Source organism: Diuraphis noxia, unplaced genomic scaffold, assembly GCF_037042655.1.
Source record: "Diuraphis noxia isolate RWA-SAM2 unplaced genomic scaffold, SU_Dnox_SAM2 contig0001, whole genome shotgun sequence".
NCBI lineage: Eukaryota > Metazoa > Arthropoda > Insecta > Hemiptera > Aphididae > Diuraphis > Diuraphis noxia.
In genome coordinates, this window is record NW_028301711.1 from 48,419,707 (window position 1) to 48,443,381 (window position 23,675).

Genomic DNA, 23,675 nt, shown 5'->3' on the forward strand with positions numbered 1-23,675 from the left:
AATTAAAAATTCTATGTTCGTATTTTCGTTTCTCGTAGATATTGTTTTTTCTTTCAAAACACACGTTACACACTTTAACACTAACACACATTGAGTACTGAGTACTGACTAAAGCCACTGACTGATAGGCGATAGCAAATAATATTACGATAATATAATAATTTCAAAATCCCAATAAGTTTTTAAAAATAACATTCAATACCTACTTGTTTTGTTATCGATTGTCGACATTCGACCACCACCGCCAAGCCAAAATGGCAAAATGATAATTATTAATGACAGTTATAGAATGAGGGAAAATAGTTGGTCAGTCGTTGTCTAATGTCTAAAAATAAATAATCACTAGATGTATAGATAATATCAATAATAATATGTACCTATTTAATATATTATTATATCTTGTTCACTTGTCTTGTTGAATCTTTTTATTAATCTATATTTCTACACGTATTACAAATCATCCATTAATTATTAGTTATACCTTATACTAGTTATAATACAATATTACATAATTTTATTTTAAACTATTAAATCCACAAATTATAATGTTCCAACTTCCAAATGCCACCAGGCACCCACCCCAAAAATAAGTGTAGCTTAAGCCACACTTAGTATAACGTGTGGGCGCCACTGCACGAACCACATGGATAAATATACAATAATATAAAGAGCCAACATTTTTATAAATATATTATTTTATCTCTAATTATTATGATTTATCGTATTTTATCGTTAGTAAAAAAATATTGGTTTTTTTTTCAAATAAGATATGAGCTGTATACGACTGTGACGAGAGTTGCGCGGCTTGCGAACTGCAAGTTGGCCACCTCCAGTATAGGCGTATATAGGTATAGATATAGAACATATTATGATGAATGATTTGAATTCTATGAAAAATTATTTTGAGTGATTATTGTGTGTCATCTGACATCTGTTTTAAAAAATGTTTTGTTTTAATTATCAAAGTTGTAGGTTTGATTTAGTAAATACTACGTGGTTCTACGTGTGGATTAGGGGCTTTAACTGCACTGCGAAAATAGTTGTGTTCGTTGGCAGAACGTAACTTACAAAAAAATTATCAAAGCTTTAAATTAATTGTTTTTATTAAATCGAAAATACTAAAATATTAAAATAATTGATAATAATAAGTTATAATAAAGGAACTATAAAAAACTAATACTGTACAATTTGGTAAAAAATATAGAAATAATGATTAATAAGTGATAATAATATATGGTTATTGCTCATATAAAATGTTTATATTTATGTAGCACTGCTTACGAATTCCATCCCGTATAAAAAGGTATAACAATTTTAGATGTCCTATTCTATATGATAGTCTAAATAGGTACCTATTTCATATTTGTACCTTTTTATATTGGACACAATTCGTAAGCAGTGCTACATGTACATAAACATTTTATATGTTATGATTATAATATAGTTATAATTTATAAAGGTTGTTTCACAGTGATGATTACAGGCCAATCAAATAACTTTGTCATAAAGGTGTATTGGCGTATACGACGTATACCCTACCACCAGTTTACTGATTTAGCGTATACCCTGTATAATCAATAGAGATAACTATTGACTATTGTTACATTTTTAATACTTTTTTATCGTGATTCCTATATTATATATTATTTATATATCAATATTTTTTTATAATACTTTAATTTTGTCTAAACTCTAGTGTATACATACTATAATAAGTGATTACTGATTAATTATTATTTTTATAATTGCTCTTAAAATTGGTTAAAAATGGTTCTTTCTGATTTTAAACGAAGTTTGGCTTAAAATCGGACCCCTGTGTATATACGATTTCTCCACTGATTCGCAAAAGTCTATCCGGTACACCGATGAAAATAATATTTCAAGAATTTATTAGTTTTCCATATCTTTACGATAATACTGTTTTATATTATATTAACCGATATATTTGAATAGAATTCCCAGACGGAATTCCTTCAGTCGCCTTATTTGTGATGCTCTATATCAGGGGTGTCCAACCTTTTGTGAAGACTGGGCCACATATTTTTTTTTAATAATAATACATTCAAATTTAATGATTAAATTATATTCCATAATACAACAATACATTTTTTAATAATTTTAGTATAGCAAATAATAAGCAGAAATATTTTTACAAGTGATGGGAGAGTGGTCACCTTCATTTAAAATGTTTGTCAGAATGTATATTTTAAAAAAAATATATAATAATTGCAATTACATACACATAAAATCCGTACATTTGTAATAAAGTGTCCTACTCAGTACTCGGCCTACTCGGCAAACGAGTGTAGACAGACTGCCATGACAATACTACAGACATAATAAAAATGTATAAAAAAAATAATCCTTATCGTCGTGGTCGGTTCGAGTCGTCGATCGACGCACGACGACAACATATACAAAATAATATTATAATAAAAAGTAAATCGAACAATCAAAAAATAGACTGTTAATACCGTCGCTGTGGTCTGCACAACGCACGGCGATAACACAGAATAATACTCAACATAATAATAATAATAATCATATTTAAAATCACTACAGTTCGGCCAATCCTGACATTTTGTTCGTCTCAAACAAGGTTTGTAGTAATTATGAACAATGAAATAAAACATAATAAAAATAATTTGATATTTTACAATCAAATAAAATATAATACAAACAATATGATATAAAATAATAATAATAAATAAAAAAAAAATATTTATAATATAATAATAATAATTGAAACGGTGAAAGAAAACGTGTTATCTGCGCTCCTTTATGTAACAACAATTAAGCATGTTTTATTTTTCGTTTTTTTATAGATAATGAGAAAAAAAAATTAGACCTTAATCCACATTTTCATTCTATCGGGACCGACGATAGTTTCAAACGGGCGTTGTGTTACCTGAAGCCCATCTATATCACCAATAACGTATCTATCATGATCTAAAATTGTACGTACTACATATTTCTTGTAATTTCTTGTTGTGTCCTACAGTCACGTCCACATTAGTGATCATTACATAATCACCAATTTTATAAATAGTCGGCATCTTTTGTTTTGAATTGTACTGAGTTGCGTTAACCTCTTACACACAGACCTTAAGTACACAGAAAACAATATTTATTTATAATAAACGTGTGCATCGGCCTTTACAGTTTATTTGATATTTTATAATTTTATATTCTTAAAATAAATTTGTATCGTGATATTCATATATATTATCTACAATTTCATGGTTTTTAAATTGAAGCGAGGGCCGCATCAAAATCTACAATGGAATGCATGCGGCCAGCGGGCCGCGGGTTGGACACCCCTGCTCTATATAAAATATAATAAATCAATGGGACTGGACACCATGTATTCTTATGGCAGTGAAATTTCCGTGTGCGGTCGTATGTCATCCCATATCATTCCAAATATATCACCAAGATAATACAAAAACATTCTTAAACCCTACGTGGCATCCATTTTCTACACCTACATGCTGCGTAGCCAATTCTATATTGTATTATTATAATATTCACTTATTTTTACACGGATAACTACAGTGGCGCATTTAATGTTTAGGGGCAAAATAACTTTTCCATTCTCCCTCATTACAAAAAAAAATATATATAAATAGTATATATATAAATATATATAAATATATACCAATATATAAAAGTTAGAATCTTTTGCCACACCAAAAAATTTGCCACTTGGTTTATTTGCAGCCTTTCGCCTTCCCCCTTAAATTCACCACTGGGTAACAACTCGAATATGGCTATAGAGAATTATAATTGCATATTTATATTATTATGGTCGCAGTGGTGAATTTCCAGAGTACAATTTGTGTCGTAAAATTGTCGAAATATATTGAAAAATTACAGTTATCACATTAACACCTGTATTTTATAAAATTATACTTCCATAATAATCCATCTAATATACATAGCCACATAGGTATAATAAATGTTGTAAATACCAAAAAAAAAATTAAAAATTGAAAATTAAGTCGTCCGTGAGTAAGTCACTGTATTATCGACTATCGTATACATGTAAATTTGGCTTCAAAGATTCATACGAAAAACAATTCTGAGCGATTGAGCGAAGATCACTTTATATAAATCTCTGTATTACAAAACAAATATTAACTATAATATAATATATACATGTATATATATATATATATAATTTTCTATTATAATAATAATTGTGATCTGTGACTATTGAACGAACGAGTATTTAAGAACCCTGCAGATTTTCGCTAATCCGGGAGCCATATTATTATAATGTTGTTATACATACTTGTACAGTTGTTGTACTACAATGTTATAATGGGTGCATGTAATCTGGCACAACAACCATTTTTTACTGTAAATCTCGTTAGAAAAAAAAAACAGGTAAATTGGATTCATGTAAACTACGCCAATGAAAAAAATCAGGTGGAATGTTGTATATAAACTCTGCAGCTTGTGAAGAAATTCAAGTTGGTATATCCAGTATAAAATCAATACAATTTACAATATATCACTATTATAAAAAAATCATTATTTTCATAATAATAATTAATAATCGACCACATTAAATGTTTATGAGCTTATAATTAATATAAAAATATTATAGTAAATAAATAATGTTGATATTATGTTATAATAATATCAAATATGTAAGCTATAATGATGCGGCACACTTTTTAAATATTCTAAGCTTGATATTAATTCTCTAGAGTATCGATTTATAGAATTCTGAAACGTATTTTTTTTAGATATGCTCAGTTTCTGATATGATGAAGATAAAATTAAATAAATGGATCGATCTAACCATGACAACTTCGTCAACTTCAATGTATGTAATTGCAAGTTGCAACGAATGTCAATGTAGGTATTTAATATAAGAATTCCTTATATAAATATTATAATACCTTATTATATCCAAATATATTGGTTTCTATCATAAACCTTATACTACTATGCCCAAACACCTATATTACAGATAAAAAAATAAAACTGGTGTAGTTTACATTAGACGTTTTTAAATTTTCATTACCTTTTTTACATAACCGGTATTGTGTTGGAACTTACAGTCGGTGCAACCTAAAAACGCAAATCAACCATTTTTTTTTCGATAACTCTAAAGCGCAAAACAAATTTGCGTTATTGTACCTTGATAGTAAGATAAAAGCGCTAAAATAAATTCTAAATCTATAGTCATCTTCAATACATAAATTTAGATCTTGAATAAATAAAAAAAATCCAGATTGGAATACTTGATGACAGTTGGCTTCAAGTTTTAAATTTAATTTTGAGGTACCCACTCATTATTATATTTATGATACTTGTTTAACTAATTTATAATAATACTCAAAATTATTATTTTTATTTTTACTGATTTTTAAACTAATTTTTATATCACTGTTAATGCTTGATTAAATATTAATAATAATGAAGATTTTAAGAATATACACATTTTTATGAAATTAATTTGCACTTATGTGTGGGCTATTAAAAAGTTAATTTTTTTGCGCTTATGGATTATTTATTTCTGGATTTTTGGATTGCGTTTGTGTCATATTTTGCGCTTATCGGCTACAGTTCTTGCAATCTCTCGTTATAATATTCCTGTTATGTACAGGACAAGTTGCCGCGTGTTATATTTTTGTAAAAAATTGATCTTTTTAGGAGCGCTGGTCTTTGCAATTATAACAATAACAAAAGCAACAGCTGCTGGAATAAGTACTACGTGATATATTGTAAAATGAAAAATATATACTAATAAACTATAATATTAATATAACAATAATTGGCGTCCACATAAAACGACTCTTATAATATAAAGATAATATGGATTCCCATAATTTTCTAAGATTTGACGTTGGTACGTGTAGTCACACGCTGGCAATACCATTATGGAAAAAAAGGTAAGTAATTTATTATTTATAGTATTGGAAATTCAGAATCATAAAATTTTATGACATGTGATGTTGATTAGAATTTTGAGTGATGTGTTATTGTTATATTGAAATTTTAGTATTCGAGTATCAAGTGCAGTTGCGTATATATTATATAGGAATAATTTTCATTATTGACCATTTTACCATCAGTCAAAAAAGTTCGTTAAAAACTTTTTTTTCGATATAATATAGTTGTTAGGGGTACTATGTGGCTTGATTTGGTGCCGAACGAGACCGATTGCCACAAGCCGATGTGTGGAGAGCCCGTGATTAATCTGGATAGGCAACTTACTCTTCTCGTGTCCTCCCGATACCCCTTACAACTATGTCAATAGGCAACTAAACTTACTACTCGACGATTTATAATGTACGACAATGACGGCGGCCGTTCGGATCAACGGTTGTACGACAGAGGAACGGAAATAGGTTACATGGGAAGCAGAATGGTATAGATTATGTATGGGGGCTGGGGGGCCCTGTGGTCGATTCGGTGTGGTGCAATGACGCAGCAGGGCTTACAATGAGATGGGCACTTAAAATTAACTTAAAACTACGATGAAAACGTTGCGTGTTGAGACTGGTGAATAGAAACTAGATGGCCATGGCGGCTACTCACACACCATTCATTAAAGTATTTATTTTGTATTTTCAATTATATTATGTAGGTACTATTTATTATATTATTAAACTTTTATCGCGGGCCTGACGTAGTGGAGTGATGACCGAAAAAAAAATTTCGTAACGAAAAAGCGTGACCACTACTACAGACACCCAACCGGCGGGCATCCTCCGTTCCGTCACAGAACTTAAAACCGTCTGTAAATATTTTTTTTTTAAATATTCAATTATGCAATTATTATATTATAGTTATTATAGATAATAATAAATATTGAAAAAAAAAAATAAAAGTCAGAGTGGCTGACAACTTTTCTTTCAGAAAAATTAAATTTAAATGTACCTACCTATAATGAGCCATAAAACTCTACCACAAAATATGGATATTAAGTCTCAAATTTATGTTTCATATTTCAATTATCATAAGCCTATATAGTTTCCAATGTTTCCATGATACAAATTCATGAATACATGAACTGTAAGTAATTCTATTCTGCATGCATAAAAATGAATGCAAATAAGTTATAATAATAAAAATATATTAACTATATTAACGTTTTATTTATTTTATAAAAATTTTTTTTTTCGGTTTCTGCGCTCAAAAAGTGTAACTTAAATTAATATCATACACGAATACATGATACATAGCTACAAAATTGGTATCAATTATATAGCTTCACCACGGCATTCACCCCGAGTGACACTCATCTTTTTATATTATATTATAGTTAGGTTTAGGTAGGTCATAGGTATATAGGTAAGTTTATATTGGTTAATTATTATATATACATAGGTAAATGTGATTAGTTAATAATCATGTACGATGTACCTACACTCTACACATTTGTGCAAGAACTACAATAATGTGTTTAATTTATAGTAAATCAAATTTAAACAATTTCAATAATTTCAATTTCGCATAAATATCCAAACATATGAGTATAAGAGTGTTAGCATATTTTATTTTTTTTAATCATCCAGCCATAACTATTTGGTTACCTACCATAAAAAACAATAATATTAATTAATAATATTTTATTTAATAAAAAAAAATTTACGGTTAATATTTTAGTTTTTCATCAATATTTAATTTAACACAAGTTATACTGTGTATACAACTGTAAATATGTTTGTCCCTATTTGATTTATTTATTTCTCTTTCTATGCAAAAGGAGTGATTTATTTTAAAGTTTCAAATAGCTCAATTGGAAATTATCAATGGCATATTTACCTTCAAAGTAAGTATAGATGTTTGTTTCATTTTTTGTTTAATAAGGTGTAAGTAGTAACGTAATAATATAATTATAATAGATCACTTTAATTTTGTATCCAACATTTAGAAACTGACGATGTCGAAAATTAAACTAGTATTCATTATTATTAAAATATTCTCTTGTATTTATACGTAGAGATCATTTTTATCACCATAAGACTTAATGGCTTTAACAACATCAACAGCAGAGCAGTTATTATTTTTTCACCTATTTTGCATGTTATTTAAAATAGGTAGGGCAACAGTCTTGGGTAGTATTCGGAATACTATTTAGGTATTCCAAATACTATATTCGGAATACTTTTAATAATATAACAATACTTTTTTTTAGGATTTTAGTATTTTAGCATCTAAATTTGCAAAATGTCAAGCTATTTTGAACTAACAGAACCGTTCTAGTCAAATGGCCGACATAGTTAAAACCAATTTGTATGTATACTTAAAATCTCCTAATGATACCCGTTGGAATTCCTGGTTTGATGCTATGAATTTCCTTACTATTAATTTTAAAATGAGCCCTTCTAAATTTTAAAAGGTATGTGATGCTGTTACAGTTAACCGTTTTTCTAAAGCCGATATATAATTTTTAGACGAGTATTTTCTAGTAATGGAGCCTCTGTGTGTGTCTAGATGTATTACAAGGGGAAAAACATATGTATTTTGGTTACTTATTGCCATCTATCACATCACTCAAACAAAAATATGATGATATTCTATCGGAAAAAAAATTAATATTTTGCGATTTCCTGGTTATTTTTTTTTAAATAAATACTTTTTACATTCCTTATTTAATATGTATTGTTTTAAACTGTGCCTGTCCAGGTGAAAGATTTTATGCTTTAATAATATTATTAATATTATTCATAGAACTATAGAAGATAATAATTGCAGATAATTATTAATAAATATTATGAACAATTATTATAATATAATATTGTTAATCATAAATAGTAATAGTTATAGTTAGGTATATTATAAATTTAATTTACAAACAATATATTATATATTTAAACATTGGCTATAGTTTCCTAAAAGCAAATATTATTTTATTAATATCTATAACAAAAAATATTTTAAAAGTATTTAGAATATTTTTATAGTATTCTAAATACATTATTCAGAATATTATTTTTATTATGTATTCGAATACATATTCGGAATACTATTTTTCATGAGTATTCGAGTATTTATTCCAAATACTTTTAAAAAGTATTTTAATATAATGCATATTGTTGAACATTGTATATAATGATTATGATAATTTATGGAATTTTTGAATAAAAGTCGTAATATAAAATGCTAGATTGCAAGTCATATTATGTGCATATTCAAAAATAAGTGTTATAAAAATGATTTATATGTCATTTTCTTAGAATTCTTGTATATCTAATGTATATTTAATGATAAGTTCATTGACACTATCGATATAATTGATATTTTGTGGGGAGATTCTCTTTGCGGCGTCGAAATAAAGTCCGGTGATAAAACGGTCGGGGCGACTAATTCATCGCAACTGATTCGCTACGACCGTTTCGCCACCGATTTTTTACCGCAGAATTATGTATAAAAGTATTTAATTTTTCGATTATTCAAGGTACCCACTTGATCACATTGTTTTCTACTGCCTCTACAATAATACAACACATTTTAGATTTGAGTTATTCCATAGGTATAGGTAATACTGGTAACATGTTGTAAGATTATTATAATGTTAACAACAATTACATGGATTTCAACTTTTAAGAAAATATAATAATTATGGAGTGTTTACATTATGTGTAGTAAAAATATATATAATTTGTTTTGAATTCTTTAAAAATTAAAAATTATTTATTTTTGTTAATATATAAACTTATAACATTATTTATAAATAGCAGGTAAGAATTGTGAGTTAAATAATGGAATGATAAAATATGATTATTCGTTGAAATAGTAAGCTCAACACAATTTTGAGCACACTGCTTTTATAAAACTGGACACAACTAATTAGCTAAATCTAAGGTTAGGTAATAATTATAATATATTATGTAAGTACATAAATGTTGATTAATAAATTTAGTAATGATTTAAAATTAGACAGTTCTCTTGTAAATCTTTTCCAAGAATTTAAAAAACATATCTTGTGATAATCCTCGCGACAAATGTTTAATACAGGTACCTATTGATTTAAAACTTTCCTCTTCGTAGAGTAGGAACGTGTTTTGTAATTTCAACTGTTCATATAAATCTTTAATGACTGCGACATTGAATGGATCGTCAATACCATAATTATCCTAAAACAATAATAAATCAGCTAAACATTCAAATAATATACAGTAGTCAGTAATTAGTCAGTAATGTAACATTAGGTTACCTCCATAATTTTCTTTTGTTCAGGATTAACTTTTTTTAAAGCCATTACAGCCAACCATGAGCATTTTCCATCTTCTATGTCTGTGCCAATTTTCCCCGTAACTTTTGGATTTCCATAACAGTCTAAATAGTCATCCTAAAAGAAATTATTTTTTTACTTATTTTATTATAATTTATTTAAATTAGCAGTATGTACTTGAACTTGAAAGAATTGACCCATTTCAAGCAATATGGCCTTCGACTGTCTAAAGATTTCTGGGTCATTGATGTTTGTCTGTAAAATTATTATTACAAAGTATATTACTTATTATTACAAACCGATAGATAAAATTACTAACATATCTCGCTTAATGCTTACCATGCGCATGGCGAGACAAACAGGGAGAAAAAATGTATAATACGCAGTCTTATATTTCACAATAGCTGTATAATTTTCCAGAGTGTATTTTTCGAGTTTTGTAGATTTGAAGCTTTTCGCAATCAACATATCAAGACACTGACCCATCGCAGATTTCATTGTAACCTATACAAAATATAATTATTAATATTTGTGTCAGGGCCGTATTCAATTCAAAGAAGCCCCGAGCCCACATGATAATTTAATTACATCTCAGTCAGCAATTTAAATCATATAGAAAAAGTTAAAAGTTAAAAGTTTTTGCTTTTAAGTCAGTGATTAATTTAAATAAGCCATGAAAATAATTTTAACCCAAGGCTTAATATTCTTTTATACGGACGACTTTGAATTGAGTAATTTTAACATTATAAAATGAATGCAAAACCATTTTTTTTTTATCATTATTATTTCATACATCATAGAACAGTTCCAGAATGTGTGTATAGTAAGGCTTATCTTTGAAGTGTTTTTTAAGCAATTGATAAATGGCTTGATTGAGAAGAATTCCATCATTCACTGCGATTAGACCTATGTCGTTGTGCCGATACCAACACGGACGTCCTCGTCTAGTGATAGCGTTATCCATTATGTCATCCAACACTAATTGATAAGCTTGCAACTAAAATAAAAACAAACCCAATTAATATATTTATTAATTTCCCATGCACATAAGCACATTGCGTGTTGAACATGTCAAATATTAAATTTTGATAAATTTTGTCAACTTTTGAATTCATATGAAAACTACGTCACTTTTTATTGCCATAATATATTTTCAATTGTTAATATTTTTTTTTTTAACTATAAAATTTGATTATTTATAAAAGTATACTAGACTGATACAATATATCTTTTCTAAGAATCGTTTTTCGTATGTAATGATTTATTATTAAATTTAAATATGACACATAAATATTACAACGACATGCTCGACAACTATACTGTTCAGCGTAATAGCTAGTACCCATTTGTCCACATTTTTTAAATTATTTTTTTTTTTTATATTCTCGTTTTTATTGAAGCAGTAAAAATGATTCTCAATTTTTAACTTTAAGGATGGTCTCTTGTAGAAAACATGATCTAGTTAGTCCTTGCTTTGGACGGGCAGGGATAAAAGTAAAAATAAATGAAAAATATTTTGGTATTTATCAAAATAATTGGTAAAAATAAAAATAAAACTAAGGTAAAACATACATTTTACGTGAAACCAGTTTTTGACAAAAAATATTTTTGTTTTTTAATGTAATTCGAAAATTAATAGGTATTATTAATATTATGCAATTTATTTTCGGTAAATTAGTTTAATATAACCTATAGCCATTATAAAAATAAATAATTAATAACAATAGAATTATAATATATTATCCTAAGAATTAGCAGACATTTTCTGCTCAAAATTATTTTTCGTACCTATGGAAGGATATTTACCATTGAATTCAAATTTAAGCTTTTGTTAAGACACCCATCAACCATTACAAAGTTTTTATCAATGATTAATAAGTGATTAAGTATACCTACTCGTTATCTTCTATACAGCTGAGTGACTTTCACTTTTTTTTATTACAATATTATATACCAGTGTTATATTATATTCTTAAAAAAACATACTAAAAATAACCATATATGTATATCACTATATTATATAAAACTTAAAAAATAGTGTTCCTCCCCTTTCCTCCCCCAACCGGTAGATTCCCCCAAAACCAATCCCTAACAAACGGACCTTGGTATCAATTATAAATAAATTTTGAATCAGTTATAATAAGTAAACTATCAATTAAATACATTGATTTAAAAACGATAAAAGTGTACTCCATCAGTTACTAATCAATATAAGACTTACGATTTCAACACACCATCCTAGTATGTAGGACAGTCTAAGATTTTCACTGGTCAGATTGGACGGCGAGGACAGCATCTTGAATGACGTTACCAACATCAATCCTCGGTTATTTTTACCACCAGGCACGTTGTACTGTAACATCTACATTAAAAAAAAAAAAAAACTTAAAATACATAATTGTAATAATTTAGCTACAAAACAAAGCCATCGGAAGTTTGCATATACGTTTTCTAGCCACTCGGTGACATCAGGCACGTTCAACTTAAAGCTGTTGTCCGTCAGATCCTTGACTATGCCTGGGAACACTGCCATGAAATTTTCTAACTCGTCCTTGCTGATCAATGTATCGGTCATAACCGAAGTCAACGGCGGCGAGCGAATGACACTCATAGACCTGAAAAACGAGATATATGGTATTTAAAATACTATAACTATCTACCAACACTATTCCTGGTGACCCCAGAAGGCGGCTAAAACGTACCTGGTGTCGTGACCTACTAATCTAAAATTGTTTATACCTCTATCTCCCTTAATTTTGTAATCACACCCTCTCCTACTAGCAAACTAAAATCCTAACCTTAAGTGCCTCCAATGGGCGGTTTCTTATTTCCAGCCTCTCAAAAGCCATATCACCTCCATCACATGATTCACATGCACTTATTGTAAAACAACATTTACAGATTGTGTATATTTAAATAAACGTTAAAAAAAAAAAAAAAAAAAAAAATACTATACCTAATATTACGATATGATATGAACAATGTTATATAATTATTTAATTGTATATATAATTATAAAAATTACGGTTTATAATATACCATGGCCGAGGCGGCTACTGCGCTTACCGAAAGTGATTTTCTCGACATGCTGCAATAACCGTGCGGCAGGTTAAAAACGTTGACTGCCAGTTCAGGGCTCTCGTGAACGTAGCCAGTGATTTGTACATCTCTTATATAGGTAGTCTTATACCAAGGTAGATATAGTGCCTGGGTCCTGTGAAGATGACGTTATTTGTCTATCGATAGGACCGATTACAACGATTTATGTCGGTCGTCGATGTGGCACGCGGCGTTGAGAGTATTATTTTGTCTTGCAGTACGGTATTACGAGACGAGAAACAAGCGACGGCTCGCCAACAACTGCGTAGAACGACTGGTTCGGAATTTTGGGTTTAACCTAACAAAGAATGCAGGCACCAGACGACGGCGCGGCGACGAAACTGGTTGTGTCGTGACAATGCGGAGCAGATGAATTCTCGTGACCTCGGTTCGAATTACAGAGGGGTTGGTGGGGTGAATGTGCGTGCGGGTGAATCTATAGTTTAGATCAGTGGTTCTCAACCTTTTTTGGTTCACGGCACACTATTATACATCACACGTTTTCACGGCACACTCACGCATCACTTGACATCCACAACAACATCGGAAAGTTAGGCTTTTCGACACTAACAAACATAAAAAACAAAAAAACGGGAGAGGCTTCTTTCCGTTGATCAGAGAATGCGTGTCTGCTTGTCTTCAACTCGACCACGTATTGAACTTTTGTGTACGAAACGACAAGCTCAAGTTTCTCACTAATAATTAAAAATCTATTAACTTTATGATATAATATTCCTTTGTTTACTTTAAATAATTTAGTTCTTAAAATATTATTTTGTTGCTGTATTAAAAAAAAAATGTCATATTTAATAACATTTATCGTGGCACACCTAGACAATCTCTGTGCCGCGGCACACCGGTTGAGAACCACTGCTTTAGATATTAAGTAATGGTTTAAAAATATTTTAAAACATTTGGGAACTAACGACGGCAACAACCCAGACACTTAAATTACGTGGTTGGTATTATATTATATTGTATAGAGTAGATATATACGTCATACACATACAATTTGTTATAGTATGCACTATGCATGTTGAATGAGAATATTATAATACTGATTTTGTAAATTTTTTATGTTAACCTTTTTCAAAATGTCAAAATATTATATTCTTTAAGCCTTAAGTTTAGATGACCAATTGTCAGGAAAACTTTATAAATAAAAAAATAATAATAATAATGATATAGATCGACAAAAGATAAAATAAAAAATCTATTGATTACAACTTAAAATAACAATAATAAGTAATATTTCAATACATTTAACCGCCATATATTTATAAATATGAAATTTAAATTGCCTGCTATACAAATATACAATATGAGTAAATACAATGGTTATTTCTTACGAAATAAACACGTCGTATGCATATTATAATAATATAAATGCACATACACAATGCTATAATTCATTACCAACAGTGTGGTCGTGGTGTGCATTTGGTCGGCTTTATATTATACAAGTCACCTTACGACCCTGTTATATAGGAATACATGATCGCGATTACAATACATATGATCGATTTAGTGATTTACATTTACAAATTTTTCCTATAATAGATTCAACCCTTTTAGTTATAGTTTTACGAGATAACTGTTTAGTGTAAATCGTTTATAGTTGATAAAATTTCTGATTTATTTTAAAAGTTTTCAAATAAAGCATCTGCGTCTTCTAAAAAAGCTCGCTTTACTATTTCACCGGTTTGAAATGATTTTTTTATTCTTAACTAAAACATGGTTAATTCGAAATGAAGCATTTGTTACTGCTTTGGATTTCTAAAATCAGTTTAGTAAAAATCAATTGTTGTCTATCAATTCCATGCTTAAATTTTTCTAATAGTGTTTTATGTACATCAGTTTTAGGAGGGAAATCTGCATCAAATTTTGAATGCATAGATCTAAAATGTCTTTCTAAGTTACCATTTTTTTTTTTTTTTTTGCTGTATATATTACACTTATTGTAGTCATTCGACATATCAAACACGTCATACACTTGTTTTTCTTCAATACGTAAAAATTACAAAAATTCATATATTATTTTAAGCTAGAAATTCATAAAAAATGTTCCTTTTATATCTAAGATTTGAAAATTTAATACATAGCTCTTATCGTATTTTTACAATAGCAATTGAAAAATAAAAGAAATGCGTAGTCACAATTTTTTTTTACAAGCATTCAAAGTTTGAATTTTGATAACATATGTAAAAATCACGAAAATTCGCAAATTATTTCAAACTAGAAATTCATAAAAAATCTTCTTTTTAAATCTAAGATTTGAAAATTTTTAATAATCTATAATATATCCAAGACAGATAAACCGTCTTCGCTCAGAATCGTTTTTCGTATACAATGATATAATATCATTGGATTCAAATTTAATTCCATCCATTACAGTAACCCACTTGTAACCTACTGTACAGCAGAGCGACATCCACGACTTACCCGCCTTTTTTCTTTTATTCGCTTCACTCGTTTTTGTTTTAGGTACAGATATATTATAATATAGGTACCCAACGAAAACAAGAAGTATGAATAAAATAAAATATAAATTATAAATTCTTAACTAATTTACAAAGGTTACGTTAGGATTTAAAAAATATAATAATGTAATAACTATGGCTGGAATTTTGATGTCCTTAAAAAATCTCAAAAATGCAAAAATGACTTAAAAACTCAAAAAAATGCACTAGGCTATATAAATTAATTTAAATTATTATAGGTTAAACCATGGAAATATATTTATAAATGATACTACAGTAATTTATTTTAGATTCTGAACGAAGTGATGAATGTATTGATTTTACAATGATGTGTGTGTTTTTTTTTTTGTGTGTCTGTGTACAGCATAACTAGTCAAAATAATGCTTCAATTTCAAACTTTGGGGGTGGTTTCCGATGTAAAAGTGAATATCATTGGTGCATTATAGGTCAAAAGTAAACACTTTCCAACAGTTTTCAAAAAAATCGAGAAAAACAAAAAGAAATGACAGAAAACGGGAATTTTTACGCAATACCAGTTTTCGAACAAATCGATATTTTTATATGGTTGTAATTCAAAAACTAATAACTGTAAATACTTGAAATTTTCACCAAATGTTAATGTTAGTAATATATATATACAGTTTAATTTTCAAAAAATTTTGACTTTTTTTGAGTTATTTATAGACCACTGAAATTTTCGATTTTTTTGAGAATTATTTTTTGAAGTGTCGGTAAAAAAATGTTGGACGACCAAAAAAACTTGAAAATTTAATACAAGGTTCCTTATGAGTTGTCCTTATTTTAGCAAAAAAAAAATTAAAAATCGTAAGTTACAATTTTTTTTTTATAAACGTTTATAGTTCAAATTTTTACGAAATCGGTCGAAAACGCAAAAATTTGCAAGTAATTTTGAAGTTTAAAAATCATAAAATGTTTTGTGTTTATAACTAAGGATTAAAAATACAACACTAAGTTTTCCTTCAAGTAGCTATAGAGAAAATTCGAAGGATCATTATACGAAAAATTTTAGGTGCGTTTGAATTTTAAATTTTTACGAAATAGCGTAACGATAACGATTTATCCTGAAACGATTTTAAATATTTGTTATTATCCAAAAATTATGAGTCCTAGATACTTGAAAATTTTACCAGTTATTACGATTGGCATTTTCTTTACACGATTCTTACCGGTTCTTTTGGTTATAGCAGTAATAAATAAAAATAAGTATTAACTTATAGGACTATATATGCGTATATGCCACCAGTCCCTAAAGTATTCAAATTTTCGTACTACACACATAGTTCCAAATCAGTCAAATCTAAATTATACATAGTACGTATCAAAATAATAATATGTATTTACAAAAAATTTTTTTTATATAAAACTCATTTTAAGGCTACTAACACATTTTTACAATAGCAGGTGAAAAATAAAATAAAAATATAGTCACAATTTTTATTTACGAGCTTTCAAATTTTGAATTTTGACAACATACGTAAAAATCATGAAAATTCGTAAATTATTTTATGCTAGAAATTCATAAAAAAATTTCCTTTTATATCTAAGATTTGAAAATTTAATATAAGGCTCCTAACATATTTTTACAATAGCAGGTGAAAAATAAAAGAAATATATTGGCACAATTTTTTTTTACAAGCGTTCAAAGTTTGAATTTTGACAACATAAGTAAAAATCACGAAAATTCACAAATTATTTTAAACTAGAAATTCATAAAAATTTTTCTTTTTAAATCTAAGATTTGAAAATTTTTAATAATCTATAATATATCCTAAACAGATAAACTGTCTTCGTTCAGAATCGTTTTTCGTATACAATGATATAATAATATCATTGGATTCAAATTTAATTCCATCCATTACAGTAACCCACTTGTAACCTAGCTACTATTATACAGCAGAGCGATATCCACGACTTACCCGCTTTTTTTTTTTTGTTTTTCTCGATTTTTTTGAAAACTGTTGGAAAATGTTTACTTTTGACCTCAATAATGCACCAAGGATCTTCAGTTTTACATTGGAAACCACCCCCAAAGTTTGAAATCGAAGCATTATTTCGACTAGTTATGCTGTACACAGACACAAAAAAAAAAAAAAACACACATCATTGTAAAATCAATACATTCATCACTTCGTTCAGAATCTAAAATCATACGGATAAAACTTATCGACAATTTGTTCACTACTTTATCGCTTAATTTTCGTGCGCATGGCCCTAAAAATAAATTCTGACGTAATTGACTTTGAAATTCTCGGCGATCGACTGTTTGGCTGTTTTGCTATACGAGTACATTATACAGTTAAATATAATATGTTTATGTAGAAAACAGCAAAACGTCTCATTCAAAACTACAAAATCCGAATACTGTAGTACTGTAGTACTCTCATAGTCTCATCTCATTATCTTAAAAATCCCCCTCCTCACCTTCCCAAAGTTCCTTACGCTTCTGTCGCCGATTACAATACTATCCAATTACTTAATAGCCACACTAACGATAAGTCGTTGGCAAAATTTATTTCTGTAGTTTCCTCATAAGTTAATCCTTTAATCATATTCCTTACAGCTGTTCCAAACAAACAGCTTATTCCATAGTCCAATTTTTATTACCTCATTAACTATATTATAATAATTTTAATTGTCGAATAGGTACGTTATCTGAAACTGTACATTTTAATGGGTTTTCGATCCGTTATTATTTTATCTATAACATTCTAACACTTCTTTATTATATTATGTTTTTCTTATGATATAATTTATTATTAAATTCGAATTTAACACATATATACAGTCACATATTCAATGGGCGATGACACTTAAGTATTTAACAGACCCGAATAGTAGCCACCTACTTGATCGCTTGAGGAATTATGAAGATAATCATGATGAATACAATTTTATGACCAAAATTTCTGCTCGCTAAAATATTTTTATTTAACATATTTTAACATGGATTATAAGATACATTTTAATTTTAAAACCAGCGAATAATCATTTAAATATTAGGTATTACAATATCAAAAGAAAAATTTTAAATTTCTTATTTCTATACCTAATTGAAAATAAAACTGAATAATATCTTCAACAACGACTTAATATTATTATTGGTTATAATAAATATTGATCATAAAATCCACACACCGAGAGTCTAACATTGATAGAAAATACACTTTATATTATATACATATAGGTATGCATAATATTATGTATAAAATAAATGTAAGTATAAACTAAAAGGATACAATAAGATTTACTTAAAATAAACTACGCATTTCAAAAAGTACTAACACTACCAACACCAATCATCATTTTCTTGATATACTGCAGAGAATAACGCGATAATATTAAGTAATAATAGACATTTACTGCGGTAATATATAAATATTAAGTATGTATTTGCTTTATTTGGTAAATAAATTATTATATTATGCATTAAGGTGATGCACCAAACATGGTACCCTCGTTTTTCTTCAATTATGTACTTACTTCAAAATCCAACTTAATTATTTTATTTTAATTATTAAATAAACTTAAAGACCATATTTTTTAATTATTCGTAATTATTATTTTGATATTATTTATTATTTAAGGAGTTTACTGTGGAGATTCAAGTTTCTGTTATTTCAAATAATACATCTACAAACCTAGAATCGACATATTTGAAAAATTGATATACTAAATAATTTCTGGAAAAACGGTAGACTCACGCTTATACACAGGTCGCTTCTTGTAAGTAATAAAAGAAAATATCAAAAATTTAAAAATATATGAAAAATATGGCATTGTTAATGGAAAAAATGTTTCTTGCTCATTAATTTCTCTCGTAATACCGTCTGTGCATTTCGTCGACACTCGACAAGAACCAAGTGCCCGGGAACAGCTGGCTCCTGTCGCCAGTCGGCACGTACGGGGCTCGGTGCAGGGACTTCTGACGGACGTCTAACACGCGCGCGAACTGTTCGGGTGTGAGGCGCGTCCGTCCTTCCAGACGGTCGACGCTCTTCTTCAGGTTGCCGATCAGACCGGGCAGGCTACCGTTGTCTACCACCCTGATCGAGTACATGGACGACGCGAGACCGGAACCGTAGGAGAACACGCCGATCCTCTTGCCGGGCAGACGTTCAGGCGGCACCGACAACAGACACGACGCCAGTCCGCTGTACACGGACGCAGTGTACGTGTTGCCGACGCGCGACGCCAGCAACAGCGACGGCTCGGTCTTGTCCTCGAAAACGGTCCTGCTGAGCTCCACGTACGTGTTCTCGACGCCGGTCCAGTCCCGTTGTTGGTGTTGCTCGTCGTTCGCGCCGACGCCGTTGACGGAGTCGTACATGTATAACCGGGCCAAGGATTTGCGCACCAGTTTGCAGTAAGGCGCGTGGAACACGAACGAATCGAACCGGTTCAGGCCGACGTCGTCGCCGTGACACTTGCTCAGATAGGACTCGTAGCACCGGTCCAGGGCGTTCAGGTAACAATCGACGGACAGCTTGCCGTCGACCATCGGGTACTCGGACGACAGGTCGGGCTTGTAGAAATCGTACGCGTGCTTCATGTACGTTGCTCGCAGGCCCCGGTCGACCACCAGCGCTGCGCCCGGGCCGATCAACATCGCGACGGCGCCGGCGCCACCAGTCGGACGCGCGTTGCCCTCGGCGTAGACCGCGATGTCTGCCGCCACCACCACGGCCAGCCTGCCGTCCCACGCGCTCTACTCGATCCACGACAGGGCGTTGAACAGCGAGGCCGTGCCACCGTAACAGGCGTTCGTCGTGTCGATGCCCGCCACCTGGAAATTTCCGCTGGCCTCGAACAGCTTCATCAACACCGTTTTCACGCTTTTCGACTTGTCGACAATGGTTTCGGTGCCCACTTCCAGGCGACCGATGTCAGAGTAGCTGAGGCCGTTGTTATCGATCAGCTGACTGACCGCGGTTAGGCACAGCGAGTTCACGTCTTCCAGATCCGTGCAGAACCCCATTTGCTTTTGGCCTAGACCGACGGTGTATTTACCTTCGGATACTCGGTCGTATCGTTCCAAATCGGCTTGATCGACGTACAACGACGGTACGACGACGTGAATAGCGCATATTCCGACGTCTTTTGGCCAGTGGTCCATGGTGAAATGAAATGAAATCTATATATGGAACCTCGATTTGTTATTGTAGGTACCTACCATTCAAATCAAAATAGAAATAAAAAAAAATATATTTATATATATATAGAAAACCACTTTTAGGAAATGTTGGTATCAATACATTTCAATTTGTAAGTCAAAAACCAAAATCTCGGTATTATTATATTTATACATTATGTTATGATTAAAATATTCAAAACAGAATACTTGTATACATATATTATATGTTATCTCCACAATACAGCTATTATATAGGCACGTGTTTCTTTTCTCATGTAAAATATAATTTACAGTATTTTTAGATAGGTTTAACGAACAATCGTTATATGTATATTTTATAGATCCAGAATAGATAATTAGATATAATATATACTTCAATAGGTAGCTATAAAATACCATCATAATACTTTCAACGTAAGATAATATTATTATTCAGTATTCACTGATCAACTAACTTGGATTTTAAACTTAAAAATAAACTGATTATAAAAGCAAGAAGAATATATTTAAAAAGACGGACAAGTGGGTACTGCTGTAATGTACAATATTATTTAGTAACCGAGTATGTCATTGTGATGGATATTATGTTAAATTTTAATTCAATTATAAATCATTGCATAGGTATGAAAAACAATGACGAGTGGAGAGGTAGGTATGTCAACCTAGTTTAACATATCTGTATAAATAATCAATTTCAAGTTATAATAACGTACCTGCAGGTATATATATAAGTGATCTATTCAAATTTTAAGTATCTAAACCATAATTATTCAAAAAGTTTCTACTTTCTTGAAATATAGTTTTACGTAATTTTATGTATTTATTATAACAACTCTGAAAAAAATAATATTTTTATCGTTGTTATTTTTAAGTTTTTACTATTTTTAGTGACATCATACATTTTTAATTTCATATTCCTAAGCAAAATATTATTTGTAGTATTCCAGTTTAAAAAAAAATCAAATTTTGTACAAGGATTTCATTAATTATAACATAATTTTATAACTTTTAATCATTTAAAGTTTAGTTGAGTAGAATAAGGTGGTAGAGGGGTACCTCAAAAAGTCATTACACCACTCCGATTATTCCAAACATTAAGTCAATAATAATATAGGTACACGTTCTTTATGTTCTGATGCTCTGTATTGACTGATTTAAAAAGTTTAATTAGTCATAGTACAACTTACTGAACTATAAACTATAAAAAAAAAAATTATTTATAAATTATATATTTTAAATTGTTCAATGCTTTTGAAGCTATGTATAATATTTTATAATTTAAAGTTTTAGTATACCTACATTAATAATGTTATATAAATAGTAAAAATCTTTAAAATATTTATGAACTTTTTAGATGAATATACGTTTTAATTTGATGTAGTCTTATTAAAATTAAATAGGTAAACAATGAATATCTACTTAACAACAAATACTTAATGACTTGTTTGGTTAATTTTCAGAAGTTATTTTTTAAACATCAGAATTGGAAAAAATATTGAATAGAACTATTTTCTACCTAAAATTATTAATACTACTAAACTTCCTAACTAACTAATATATTTACAATTTAAAAAATGCACTAATGTGTATTGATTAGAGACTTTTAATATTAATTTTACTAAAGTATTAAATTTATAATATAAACTTACTTGGTTATTTGTTGATAAGTAGCTCTTAATTCAGAATGTAAATTTTTGATGAACTGAAAATTCACTATAGAAAATGAGATACGTTCGGGTTTCAACTTCACACGTAAAATGCCAAGGAAATAAATCGTGAATAGAAGAAACCATTAAGAAAATAATAATGAATTCTATGATTATGTAAATATATTTTAGTAGATGTTTTACACTGCAACTAAGCTGCGTCTACACTAAAGTAAATTTATATTACACGATAGGTTTATTAATATAATAGGTAGGTTGGTAGGTATTAGGTTTTAAAATACAATATTATATTTGTATATAGGTACTATCAAATTTGTATAAAACAAAAGTATAATAAAAATATATTACGCTATCGCTATGGTATATACCGGAATACCAAATAATGAATTTTATCAAGCCACTTGATTTTTTTTTTTATGAGTTAATGATATAACTTATAACAATTTAAAAAACCAATAAAACATAATTGTTTCACATTTTAGAAATGTGTAAGGTTTTATATATTTTTAATTACATAATAAAATGAAATTATATTTTAATCAAGAACACTATATTTTTAATATTATGGCGTTTTAATGTGTTATAAGTTTATACTTACCAATTATTTTTAAGAGTAATTCAGAATTATGTATACGTACATTAATTATAGTAGGTATCGTAGAGGATCTGCTTCTGTTTGGTCTCCTCTCCATGTACTTTATGCCATTGATTATTGTTCTTAATATTCTATCATCTATATAAATATTGCTTATTATTTATTTATGTGTAAACAACAAATTAAAACAATATTTAACGGCGAAGCAGTCTGTTAGTCTATACTTCAAATAGAATATATTATATATTTTCAGTTCTATTAGTAATACAGTAGACTAAATTAATTTTTCCTAAAAATATATAGTATAAATGTATATTATATGCTGTAACGAAAATAATTCAACGGTTTTTGGTGCACCTTCCGTGTTGCTATAGTAACTTAAAATTTTAAGCTTAGCTTCCTTATAATGGTTTCACACTAGGTATAATCTAGAATTTGTAATTCAATCATCACTTTCATTCCTTTCAATAAGTTGAATTATAA

General features: G+C 29.3%; 1 protein-coding gene and 1 pseudogene across 2 annotated transcripts; both read right to left on the reverse strand.

Moving 5' to 3' along the window:
* Positions 1-9,705: 9,705 nt before the first annotated feature.
* LOC149060819 (uncharacterized) lies at positions 9,706-23,331 on the reverse strand. 2 transcript variants are annotated; one of them, XM_089216968.1, is made up of 8 exons: positions 23,236-23,331; positions 12,645-12,813; positions 12,420-12,560; positions 10,992-11,195; positions 10,538-10,702; positions 10,376-10,453; positions 10,181-10,315; positions 9,706-10,100 (listed from the first exon to the last, which is right to left on the reverse strand). In XM_089216968.1, coding segments are annotated over exons 1-8 (1,095 nt in total). In that variant the 5' UTR covers positions 23,238-23,331; the 3' UTR covers positions 9,706-9,899. The 2 variants fall into 2 exon arrangements, with proteins under 2 accessions (XP_089073094.1, XP_089073093.1); XM_089216967.1 differs by lacking the exon at positions 23,236-23,331 and adding an exon at positions 13,265-14,348.
* On the reverse strand, positions 18,884-23,331 carry LOC149060820 (hydroxymethylglutaryl-CoA synthase 1 pseudogene; annotated as a pseudogene).
* Positions 23,332-23,675: the final 344 nt, after the last annotated feature.

Coding starts and splice junctions, on each gene's coding strand:
- LOC149060819 (XM_089216967.1), bottom strand. CDS start 13,365: ATGTACAAATCACTGGCTACGTTCACGAGAGCCCTGAACTGGCAGTCA. Junction 12,814..13,264: donor TGTCGAGAAAATCACTTTCG/GTAAGCGCAGTA, acceptor CTCGTTTTTCAG/GTCTATGAGTGTCATTCGCT. Junction 10,101..10,180: donor AACAAAAGAAAATTATGGAG/GTAACCTAATGT, acceptor TTATTGTTTTAG/GATAATTATGGTATTGACGA.